Source organism: Alternaria metachromatica (genome assembly GCF_023757995.1).
Source record: "Alternaria metachromatica strain BMP 0045 chromosome Unknown scaffold_20, whole genome shotgun sequence".
NCBI classification, from domain to species: Eukaryota; Fungi; Ascomycota; class Dothideomycetes; order Pleosporales; family Pleosporaceae; genus Alternaria; species Alternaria metachromatica.
The window spans coordinates 297,275-309,474 of NW_026055511.1; the positions used below are offsets into that span (position 1 = coordinate 297,275).

The window sequence follows — 12,200 nt, forward strand, 5'->3', positions numbered from 1 at the left end:
ACGGTGCATTGGCCAGAATTCATGCTGACGGATGCATAGAGCGACGCCGAATCTCTGTGTCGACCACAGTTGAGCCCGGAACACAGAACGGAGTCGACGAACATGACGAAGACAACCAGGTCGAACCGCACGGGACTTACTTCTCCAACCATACACCATCGCACGGCTCTCGAGAATTAACGGACAAAGAGGGTTGTAGTGAGAAGAACGCGGGGCCCAGTTCGCCAGAACCTTGGTCGCAATTCGGTCGAAATATCGGAACGAGCGACTGCAGAGGCTTTCAATCGTATGCTTTACACTACGAGGGTGTCGCTGAGTGAATGACCGTCACATGGAGGTCCACAATAATGGCAACGTCACCGTTGAAGGTCTTGCTATGAAAGGAAGGAGACAAAATCTTGGTGACCTGTGGTCTCGTCGGCATCGGGTTGTTTTCAGTTAACAGTCTTGGTGATGGACAATCCTATGATGAATAGTTCCATGTCACTATCGATCTTCGGCTCAAAGCTTTTGCTCGTTTAATTCCAAGATTACATCCTGCATAGACGGTCGGAATGGATGAAGGAATACATTATCTCCACCTCTTCCTTCGACCTTCTAGTCACTGGTACTGCTGACAAAAATAATCGAAAGCGGCGCCCAATTACTTCGAGATGTAAAAGCATACGAGATCTGATGCTGCGTTAAATCCCCAGGTGAGATTAGATCCGGCCCGGGAAGAACTTCCTAACGAAAAAGTTGCGACCCATCTGCGAAGGATTGCTGCTGATCTGAAAGTCGATTTGCATCTTGCGCGAGCAAAAGAAAAGGCGCGCACCGTATATGCGCCGCCGTGCAGCAAATCTCTGCGTCCATCGTCCAGAAGCCTATGGAGCGCCTTGAGCTAACCAGGTAGGCACGGATGTCGCTGCTTCCGAGTGGAGAACACCATGAGCTGGCGGGGAACGTGACGTTTGCAGGCTTTGTTGCAGCGCACTTCCTTCGTGTCTGGAGATCGAGCGCGAAAGACAGAGAAGATAACGCGTTTCAAAAGCAAGATGAAAGAGGGGAGAGTGGGATCTACACATAAAAGTGATGCGACGGCCACGGAAGCGCCATGACCCCTGCAAGCTTCCGCAGGGCAAAACTGCGGGGCCGGGAAACGCCCTCGGGATGGAGATGAGCCAAAATCGCAACCCCATTGAAACCTGTTACAGACACTTCTCAGAGATATCAGGGGTCTTGCAAGCTGCTAGTACATAGATCGGTCATCTTGCTTTTGTCGGAATGGTGTTAGATGGGGGTGTGGAGATCTACGGCTGTCGGCTGCCACGGACCCTCTGCGCGTTCCGCGCAAAAGCAACCTCGATGCGCCTTCGACGTTCGTAATCGAACAAGACGTTTACCGTTCATGAGCGAGGTCTTATCAGTGGTGTTGAGTAATACTGAGAGCAGTCTAACTTTCTTGGTCTTTACGTGCATAGCGCGGTACAGTGATTCGGTGGGCTCAAATTATCAAGGTCAAGATGTGAGGGACGGCAGGTCTGATCAAAGCAAACCTACGCGCTGTAGTACATTGATGCACACTTTCAAGCAAGTTGTCAGCAGCTGTATCGTTGGCGAGACTTTCACTGTCAGTCTCAGGACAAAAATGAGAGTACAATGGTTGAGCATTGCACAGGTGTTCGGACTATTCGTGATGTTGCAAGTAGCTTCTATTAAGTATGTGATGGTAGCAAGTACTACTATATCTACACAAATCGCTTTCGTTCATACAAAATCGTCCCTCGAAGTGACAGTGGTGGTGATAGTTATATCGCCCGGGTCCTTCGGCTCATGGTTCCAAGCGTTGTTCCCATGACTCTCCCTAAGTATCGTCTCCTCGCTTGCCGTATCACTCCCCATTCGAACTGTTGTCTGCAAAACACTCTCCCCAGGGCCCATGTATATCTTATCCGACTTCCTACTTCCATCCATACCACGGCTGCTCTTGGACTTGGAGTATTCTTTGAGTGGATAGGAGTTCTGGCCTGAGGAGTCGCCGCGTGAACCGTATTTAATGCGGACGTAAAGTGGTCGAAGAACGGGAACACAGGCGCAAACAATGGTGAGGAATACTTCGGTGGAAGACCAAAGAAGCATACTCGCAGTGTCGTACACATAGTTCTCCATTGAAGACATGGATCGCAGTTCAATGGTGCGGACAACAGAGCACGCACCGGCAAAGATGCCCAAAGAAAGACCAGATGCGATGGTGATCTTATCCTTGCGTTTCATGTTGAGTCCCATGATGATATGCCAGGCTAGAAACGGTCAGCGTCTACTTTGGAGTGATACGCAGCAAGGTGACGTACGTAGGAGAGCGAGAACGAAGTCCATAGCTGCAGACCAAGCGCCCATCGTTAGACCGACCTCGGTGAAGTTCAGCCAGCAATAGCCGCCTTCAATTGTCTGATCCCATAAGAACGCCGATGGTACACACTGAGTGTACAGAAGCGTTGTTGTGATGATGCAAAGCACTGTCGTACTCGCTATGCAAAACCAGAGGATAGCAATGTGCCATCTCTTGAGAACAATGCGCAGGAGAAACAGTGCAACTGAACCCTTCGAGGCAGCTATTCCCATGATGCAGATGCCTTGACCGATGGCTTCCCACATGATCGATTTGGAGTAGTTGAGGTCGAGTCGTACAATGTCGGCCGTCTGTTTGCCAACACCATAGGTGATGCCAACAGACACGCAGCCAACATAACCGATGAAGGTAGCCTTCGGAAGTTAGTTCCTTGAGCGTTTGACTAACCACCAAGTTGAACTTTGTGAAGAGGTGTAAACGTACCAGGTTGACCAACATCAGTACGTCGTCCCAGCCGAGATTTCTCACAATATACTGTCTTGTGTACATTCGCAATGCAACAAGCACAGTGCCAAGGACGACTTGAGACCACATCACCCCATTGAGTATGTCCGCAAAATCCGCTGGCTTTCCCATCTTGATTGCTGGTATCTGGGTATGGTTGAAAACCTGGGAGGGGACTCTCTCCTCGTCGTTTGCTATTCCAGTGTGCCGCTGATGAGCGTGTAGGCTTCCAAGGTTGTGTCCAAAGAAGAGACAATTATGGATGAGGTGAAGGCAGCCCTGTTCTCGGTGCGAAAGGTTTTATGTTCAGATCAACAACTTGAGTGGTGGCAAGGAATGTTAGACTGACGCATCTATAGCCTCAATTGTGCCCTCGAAGACATCCATGCTGAAGAGCAAACATACTTGCATGTACGTCCACGGCCCGAGCGCATCATTGCGACCCCGTTGTGGCTATGAGGAACTGAAGGGGGGCCGGGTTTCCAAGCCAAAACAAACCGCTAATCCTCGGGACCTGCATAGGCAATCAAACAAGGCATAGTATCAAAGCTTTGTTGCCGTTCTTGTCGCTCCCATTGCCCTGCAAAGAGGCGCCATGAGTGAGGTTTCATGCATGTGAGGCCTCGAAAAAAAGCAGTTCTCCGTTAAAATCTCATGTAGCTTGACGTTGGTAGACTGTTTTCGCTTTGCCGCCAAACTAGTTCCCGTCTTTTGCTTCACTTCTTCCTAGGGTAGTTTATTCTGCGTACACAGGAGAGGTGTTGATCACAAATTCTTCGCAACTACCGGAGCAAAATATCCCGTTGACGCTTCATATGCCCAAACATCTTGTATCTTGCAGCTTGCATAGCACGAAGGAAGAGATGGAAAGCTTTTTTTTTTTGCTTGCGGGTTGACGCAGCACATCCTGCGGTCCAACAGGAATTGTTGTAGATGGGTCCGCTTCGTCTGATTCGCTGAGGGCGAATTATCCGCGTGATGAGGAATGCCCCAAATTGAGCGCTCGGGTGGAGTAGGATGGTGTTCCTTCACCGTTCAGCGATGAAGCTAAACGTATCAGGACCAATGAGTGTCCAAAACTCGGAGTAGGCGACTGAGGGTTATCCACTGTCCCCGAATGTGGAGGCCTATCCGGTTTGGATCTCGTAACATCCCGTCTCTGGTATGCGGTGCTGTGCACTAGTCAATTAGGCCACGCCCTTCGCGAAACCTTGGATCGTTCATGCTACGCAAGTGGCTTCGAAATGGCATTGCAAAAATTTGTTATTGCATGCGGAACTCGATGATCTGAAGTCGTACAGGAACGTTTGGCCTTTCCGTGACGGGCCGTTGCCCGCACTACTAATCATGAGGGTCAGCTGTGGGCCACGCTAGACTCGGCTAAGCGATCTTTAGTGGCGTTTCAATCACACATCCGACGGATCAACCTCGGTCTAACCAGCAGCGGCGTGCGGAAAGGAGTGAGGGTGCGAAGGATTCAAATCCTACGAGGCAGTTTTCCAGGACTGTGGAACGCAGATAAGCGTGTTCATCTGCGCCATTGTCCGGGGACTGTCAAGAGATGCATCGCAACCGCCGTAGGAGCTTGATGCCCAGGTGCGGTTGGACCTGCAGATGGAGCGAACTTCACCTGCCTCACACCTGCTCTTCAGGACCCGGTCGGTCCCCACATGATTAGCCTGTGTTAGTACCCGTGAACCGTAAAACTCCACACCTCCCGCTGTCACTCCGTCACTAGTGCAAGAGACCGCTTCCCCGACATTCGCGATGGCTGGTACGACCAATGGCTAAGTCTGGGATTGCGATAGTAAGGTGGTGGGAAAAAGCAATACACGCCATGGATGTACACAAGCGGCGCCTTGCCTTGCTCGGGGAAAGTTGGACTTGGCTTCAGCAGCACCAGGGCGACCAAGCAAAGGGACTCGATCCTAGCCCCGTCTACTTACATATGCTAGACCGATACCTGAACATGCGGCTGCTACGTGATTCGGAACAATCTGGAGCGGGAAGGCCTCGTCACCAGCATTACCATATTATTAATCCTCTTCCCACTCCTACGGTTGTATCCTTCTTTCCTTTTCAGAATCACATTGCATGTGCGGAGTTAAGTGACAACATGGCATTGGCAGGGTTATTCGTGAAGGCAATCGGCCTCGGGGCAGTCCTTCTCGTCACTCGATACGTTTTGGCTTACTTACAATCCCCACTCAAATCTATTCCCGGTCCGTTTCTAGCCAAATTCTCGGATATCTGGCGTTTCCTGAATCACTATGGGCAAACTCATATTGAGACCCAGAGGAAACTTCATGAACAGCACGGCGATATCGTTCGTCTCGGGCCCAATACCGTCAGTATTGCCGATGCCAGTCTAATCAAAACTATTTACAATACCCGTGGGACGTACTTGAAGGTAAGCGCATGGAACACGGCTGCCATTCGGAACGATTGCTGACACCATAATAGAGCGATTACTACGTAAGACATGGGCAGTCTTTCTTAGAAGTGGATCATGCTAACCCTCCTTCGGTCTATCAACGACGCCCTTCAAGATGGGCATCTCATTCAAAATATCTTCAGTACGCGCAGCAATGAATTCCACTCCAAGAATGTCAAGCCAGTTCAAAAGCTGTACAGTCTCCAAAATGCTCTTCAGATCGAGAGTATCATGGACGACAACCTCCGTACCCTATGCAGTCAACTGGACGCCCGCTTTGTGGAAGGCGCCAACAAGGACCAGACATGCGATATTGCTGATTGGATCTCATTCTTCGCATGGGACTTCTTGGGTGATATGACCTGGAGCAAGCGTATTGGCTTCATGGAACAGGGTATGGATGTTGGCGATATGCTTGGAACCGCTGAACGTGTCATGCGCTATTTCTCCGTGGTACGTTCTACGTTGACTTAAAAAATTCGTTTAACTGTCACGATTGCAAAAGTTCTTACTGAAATTCGCCAGGTCGGCCAAATGCCTGCTCTCGACAAATGGCTCGGAAAGAACCCTAAGTGGCCCCGCTCGCTCTATAAGTTCGATGATTTCTCCGTTGCTGCTGGCTTCTCCGTCGAGCGCTTCATGGAGCGTATGCAGAACCCTGAACTTGGAAACGGAAAGAAGGACTTTCTCAATGGCTTTCTCGAAGCGAAGAAGGAGTTCCCGGACCTTGTCACCGACAACGAGGTTATTGGATACATGATCATCAACGTGAGTGTTCCATGGCTGCACTGTGGCGTGAGTAGAACTAAGACCGGTCCTGTAGATTCTGGGCGGTGCCGATACCCTTGCCATTGTGATAAAAGGTATCTTCTATCACATCCTCAAGTCATCAGCATCCAAAGAACGACTCGTCAACGAACTCCTCTCTGCAGGTCTTTCCTTCCCTACATCATATACTGGCATCGAACAGCTACCCTACCTGGATGCATGCATCAAAGAAGGTCTCCGTATGCATCCCGTCGTAGGCCATATTCTCGAGCGCGTCGTCCCTGCAACTGGTCTTCCATTGTCCAACGGGACGACATTGCCGCCAGGAACAATTGTCGGTGTGAATCCATGGGTTCTTCATTACAAGGAGAGCATTTTTGGTGCGAAGCCCCATGAGTTCCGTCCGGAACGATGGCTGCAAAGTGAGCACGAAGAACCCGGCGCGTACGAGGCCAGGATCAAGAAGATGAAAGACGCAGATATGTCGTTCGGAGGAGGCAACAGGATCTGCCTTGGCAAACCATTGGCACTGGTAGAGGTCTACAAGGTCGTTGCGACGGTATTTGGAAGATATAAGGTACGTTTTGACTTCTTCTGGGTGTGGATGTGAGTGCTAATGTCTCAAAGATTGAGCTTGAGGATCCAGACAAGGAGTGGGATCTGCACAAACAATGGTTCGTGTGGCCGCATGACATCAAGGTCAAGCTGAGTCCACTTGAAAGCTACAGCGCGCCATGAGTATCTCCATGCGGCACGGCACCAAGATGATAGTGAGCGAAGCATGGGATACACCCACACACAGTTTCGATGTACCTGGATAAGGCGATCTTGCAATACTAGATTACCAAGGGAGTCTGCGATGTTTTCCTGGCGTGCTTGTGATCTTCGCGCGTGTGGATTTGCGATCAGTGACACTGCGTGCCCCCATGAACTTTGTTAGACATGTAGAGCTCGAATGTATTGTCGCCCTCATTTGAGCATGCTGCGATTCGCGGAAGCGATCCAACATCATCGAAATCGTCATCAATCACGCTAACCTCTTCGGTCTTAGAAGCACGGCCCTTCGGCTCTGGCTTGGTTCGCCGCCATTCGTTCTTGCATCCTAACGTCGCCAACGTACGTGACTATACATCTTGTGTTTTTTCAGTTGCTTACGAAAGCTGTATCTGGGCGAGATGGTACGATTGTCGGGACTTCAGAAAGACGTCTTGTCCCTCTACCGACAATGCTTAAGAGCTGTGAAGCAGAAACCAACGGTATGTCAATTGTGACACTACGGTTACAAACACCTACTCACGCAATCATAGGACACGCAGTCACATTTCCGGGACTTTGCAAGGTGCGATCAAGTTAAATGAACGACCTGCTGCGACAGCTGACGAGTAGCTCCAGATCCGAGTTCCATAAGCACCGGGATGTCGGCAAGAAGGACTTCGGTACCATCGAATATCTGCTTCGAAGAGGAAGAAATCAGCTAGAGACATGGTCTGAGCCAGGCATCCGAGACATCCACAGGTAGCGGGGGAATGCAGGATCAAGGAACGAGGAACGAAGCGGCGCACCAGTGAGCGAGCACCCAACGTCACCGTGATACAACCTGTTAGATGAACATCACGCAATACATGACCGAATTGCGGGGTATACGGGCCTTGTGCAGCAGATACCTCACATTTCGCTCCCAAGGCGTTGGATACTTCGAGCGCGGATGTCACGTGATATGGTCTGAGCCACCACCCCGAACTTTCTAGTGCCAACTCGGCCCTCACCGAAGCAGGATCGACCGGGAGATCGCCATGATAGTTTCCCCCGACAAGAGCTGGAAGCTTCTCATCTCACGATCTCGTCTGATCGCGTACGACAACATGACGACAAACGTCGTGTTCGAAAGCTCTAGAAACTCCCCGAGCCATCTCCGAGGCTCCTCGCAGCATCATCGTCGACGCAACACCAATGCCTCTCCGCAGTGCGATCATTCCAGAAACCCATCTCTCGGGTATATATAGCCTTCGAGGCGTCTCTCAAAGCTCATCATCAGAACAACAAACAACGAGTCTTCTATGCAATCAATCCGCTCTACAATCCAACGAGTTCCTCGACAACTCAACCGCATTACCAAGCCTACGATCACAACTACTCGACACTTTTCCAACGCACCAGCAACAATGTCTCTCTTCCCACGATTCACTCAGGAATTCGCTCCTATCTTCCGTCTCTTCGACGAGTACGATAGGCAAGCCTTCCGCAACCTCGACCGCGAATTCACCAACGTCCGGTCCTTCACTCCCAAGTTCGACGTGAAGGAAACCAAGGAGGGCTACGAACTCCACGGAGAACTTCCTGGTGTCGAGCAAAAGGACATCAACATCGAATGGACCGACAACAACACGCTGACCATCTCGGGCCGCCACGAGCACGTCCGCGAGGAAGGTCAACGCCCTCAGGGCTTCATCGAGAACGGTGAAGCTTCCCAGCAGAAGAAGCTCCAGCCCAAGGTTGAGGACGACCCCAGCGAGTCCAACAAGGTCGCCAAGCAGTCCGAGAACAAGGACGTCTCCAAGCACGACGAGAACAAGGCTAAGTACTGGGTCAGCGAGCGCTCAGTCGGAGAATTCCACCGCTCCTTCGCCTTCCCTGCTCGTGTCGACCAGGAAGCTGTCAAGGCTAGTCTCAAGAACGGTATCTTGAGCATCCTTGTTCCCAAGGCCCAGGCTCCTCAGCCCCGTAAGATCAGCATTGAGTAGATCGAAGCGGCTTGAACGAACGACTTTGAATGACGATGAACGACGAATTCCCTCCTTTATTGAATCAGCGAGCGTGGCATAGCAATGGAGTTTACGATGGTTTATTGTAGTGTTTTGGTTGGTTCTGTGTTTGTAGTGGTGGCAGCATTCACTCTCTTAGTCGGACAGCGGTATTAGGAGTTTGTATGTAGTTCATCGCAATGTAACAAGTTTATATGATCCCCTGTGCCGGTTTCAGTGATGGTCTGGTTGGTCTTTGGCACAGTCTCCTCGGTATCCAATATCAAGTGTCCTCTGGTTCGATGTCTTCGGTCTTGGTAACAGCAACCACGGGTTGAGATAGTGCTAGACCGACCGGACCGTCGCTGGGATCGACACGGGGCCTATCGAACTCATCGCTTTTTACCATCTAATGTCGATGGTGATGTTTCATTGATCTTCGAGATACTCTTAATGTACGAAGTGTTAAATGATGAACTGAATTTCATGCTAGGCGGATCGTGCGTGTTGTCATACTCTGTTTGCTGCTACATAATGTGCTCAACCCGACACTGCTGATGTGTATCGCGAGGAGCCATTGTGAGACGCGTAGGCATCAAATTCCTTAACCACTCTACCACTACCTCATTCGAGACCACTTCACTCCTATACCCTCAACAAAAGCATAGCATTCCTTCAAAGCTTGCACTACACGCAACATTATATACCAGCTCTAAGCGCAGGCAAAAAATAATTTCTATGCGTCGCATCCTCCTTATTTACGGGCCCAAGACGACGCATGAGCAAAAAAAGAGTGATCATCTCGCAATTGTGGAGAAGGATGTTATGCATCCTCCGGGAGCTGGAGAGGCTGTTAGAATGATGTTGGATGGAGTGGGAATGGAATAGAACGTACTCGAACCCGGGCCAATTGCTTGGAAGGCAATTATCCTACCGTTGGACCAAGAATGCTTGATGGAAGTCTGACAAATCATGATAAACATATACTTGTTTGTTGTTCTGCTGCAAGTCGATTTGAGCAGCTACGCTTCCAACAGTGTTCGTGATACTGGCAGTCTGATGCTACAGTTATGATCCTGTGAGTAGGGTCCTGCGAGACTTAGCGCCGAACTACTTGCTACGTCGTCTAGACCGCGACCCACAATTTGGCCAGCTTGGTAACAGAGGTCCATGATCCGCAGACGTGCGGTAAGCATGTGAGACTTCATGGCAGACCTCATAGTAATATTCCGCCACGCGAAGCTTCTTAGACAAGAGAGACACGGCGCTTGTGCTTCCATAGCATTCGGCTACAAATACAAGGAGCGGACTATCCAGCTAGTATACTAAAAGCTCTCTACATAGTTCCATTCTATCAAACGCATCTGTTGCGCAGGAAATGTAGACCAGTATATCCTCCCAAATCCCATGCGCCATGCGTTGCTCAATCACCCGTTCTCGAGTTCTCGATCTTTGTTACGATGAGATCGGTGGCCCCGACCTCCGTCAATTTGTCCATGGCAATAGCGATATCCTTCCTCAGCACCATAGCCTGTACAGCCACCCAGCCATCCTCTTCCAACGCGTTGACGGTGGGAGCGCGACGTCCGGGAGTGATCTTGCGCGCGATATCGAGTTTCGATCGGTCGATGTTGTATGTGCACAGAACGTACTTTTGTGCAGCTGCGAGAAATTAGTTGTGCTAATGAATGCGGAAGTCGATGCGACTTACTGATAACACCCTTTATCCGAGCGGTGATCAGCTCAACCAGTTTGGGATCTGATGGGTGCTTTGACGTGATGAGGATGGCGCTGGAGTCGACGACTGTGGAGATGGCCTTGAGGCCTGCAGCGCGCATTGTCTCTCCTGACTCCACCAAATCGACGATACCGTCCGCCACACCCAATGCGCATGCCGCTTCAACACTGCCGCCAACGTACTTGATGACTGTCTTGAGTTTCGCATCGCCGTTGGCTTCGCCGTTTGTGTTTCCAGCTTGCTCGGCCTCGAGTTTCCGGAAGTACTGCTCAGCCAGGTTGGTGAAGCTGGTGACAACGTTCTTGCCGATCAAGTCCTCTGGCTTGGCTAGGTCGCCCTTTGCGGGGACTTGTACCTGCAGACTGCATTTTCCAAAACCGAGATCGAGGACCTCCTCTACGCCGCTGGTGGCAGTAGGTGGTGCAACGCACTCGTGTTCTGCGACTTGATCGCGCCCTGTTATGCCCAAGTCTACGCGACCTTCTCCTACGAAAGTCGGGATATCAGCGGCGGGTAGGAAGACGAGAGCGAGAGGGTGGTTCTTGACGAGTGCGATATCGAGACGGGAGTGTCGGTGGAACTGAATGTCCGAACCGTGGAGGAGGTCAAGACATGCTTGGTGGAGGCGGCCCTCTGCGATGGTTGTTAGCCAATGAGTCCAGCCGGTAGTAATGTAGGCGACGTACTCTTAGGCACCGCAAAGAGGAGACGGTCGTTCAAGCTGTTTCCCAAAAGGTCAGTCATGAAAGGAAGACTCCTGCTGCCCTGACGCGCCCTTTGCGCGATGCGCTCGATCTCACTTGCGCCTTCATTTCTGTTGGTGTACCCCATGGTCATACAAGAAGCTTATCAGAAGAAGGAAAAAGAATGGGGAAAAGAAACAATCAAAACATACGAGTTGACGAGATCCATGGCTATGAATCAAGCACGCAATTGCTAGGGTTTGTAGTATGCAGACGCGCGCTGTGCACCCTCTAACAAAGACTTGAATGGGGAATTCTGCTACGGGCTAGGCCACGAGTCCCACGTCGGCACTTGCAATTGGATGCGGGCTTGGTGCCGTGGAGAGGGCTAAATGCGCGGGCGGCGTCAGACCAGAAATGTGGGCTCGAGTGGGTGGATGTGTGTGTCGTTTTGTAGTGTACAAGATTGAGGCGCGTCTCGAATGAGTGACTCAATGAGGGGTAAGAGCTACACGTGTAATGCGCCAATGGCTGTGAACCCTCAAAAGCATGGTAACTGAGCGCGCATATCGATGGTATCGGGCTTAGGAATTCTCTGGCTCACATCATCCCAATTGGTGCAGGAAATTTGGTAGCCGTGACTGACTGGCGCGTTCAATTTTTTTTGGCGGGATGACGTTCCATCAACACATGTTGCCCCGCGTTGCGATGCGTCGGAGTTTGACGAAGCGGCATTGGCCGGCACCAACTCAATCTCAAGATGGCTGACTATCGTATCTGGACTGCGGGCTGACAATAGTACATCCAGTTTCTGCGATCACCGCTGGTGGAAGAGAGTTGATACACGCTTCACTACACTATTGTTGTGCCGTTGATCTGGAATGTTTCAACATTGGGTGGGAGGAAGTACCAGATTGTAAGAATCAGACATCTACTCTCTACGCGTGCCTATCTATAATGCACTACATATGCACTGAACCTATGCCGCTTCATCTCGAAG

The 12,200-nt window shown here is 50.7% G+C and overlaps 4 protein-coding genes and 1 non-coding gene across 5 annotated transcripts; 2 read left to right on the forward strand and 3 right to left on the reverse strand.

Moving 5' to 3' along the window:
• Positions 1–1,749: 1,749 nt before the first annotated feature.
• J4E83_007808 (uncharacterized protein) lies at positions 1,750–2,968 on the reverse strand (the record flags this gene model as incomplete). Its single annotated transcript, XM_049334707.1, has 3 exons — positions 1,750–2,282; positions 2,334–2,745; positions 2,816–2,968. 3 exons carry the CDS (start codon positions 2,966–2,968, stop codon positions 1,750–1,752), a joined length of 1,098 nt encoding a protein of 365 aa, XP_049186196.1.
• A 2,377-nt stretch (positions 2,969–5,345) lies between these two features.
• On the forward strand, positions 5,346–6,776 carry J4E83_007809 (uncharacterized protein; the record flags this gene model as incomplete). Its single annotated transcript, XM_049334708.1, has 4 exons — positions 5,346–5,723; positions 5,796–6,038; positions 6,094–6,615; positions 6,666–6,776. 4 exons carry the CDS (start codon positions 5,346–5,348, stop codon positions 6,774–6,776), a joined length of 1,254 nt encoding a protein of 417 aa, XP_049186197.1.
• Positions 6,777–8,200: 1,424 nt separating this feature from the next.
• J4E83_007810 (uncharacterized protein) lies at positions 8,201–8,779 on the forward strand (the record flags this gene model as incomplete). The annotated part of the gene is made up of 1 exon (XM_049334709.1): positions 8,201–8,779. The coding sequence occupies one exon, from the start codon at positions 8,201–8,203 to the stop codon at positions 8,777–8,779; it is 579 nt and encodes a 192-aa protein (XP_049186198.1).
• Positions 8,780–9,643: 864 nt separating this feature from the next.
• On the reverse strand, positions 9,644–9,724 carry J4E83_007811. The gene has a single exon. It is a non-coding gene; the product is annotated as a tRNA-Gly (tRNA).
• A 478-nt stretch (positions 9,725–10,202) lies between these two features.
• Positions 10,203–11,348, reverse strand: HIS1 (ATP phosphoribosyltransferase (ATP-PRTase) (ATP-PRT); the record flags this gene model as incomplete). The annotated part of the gene is made up of 3 exons (XM_049334710.1): positions 10,203–10,441; positions 10,491–11,150; positions 11,204–11,348. The coding sequence occupies 3 exons, from the start codon at positions 11,346–11,348 to the stop codon at positions 10,203–10,205; spliced, it is 1,044 nt and encodes a 347-aa protein (XP_049186199.1).
• Positions 11,349–12,200: the final 852 nt, after the last annotated feature.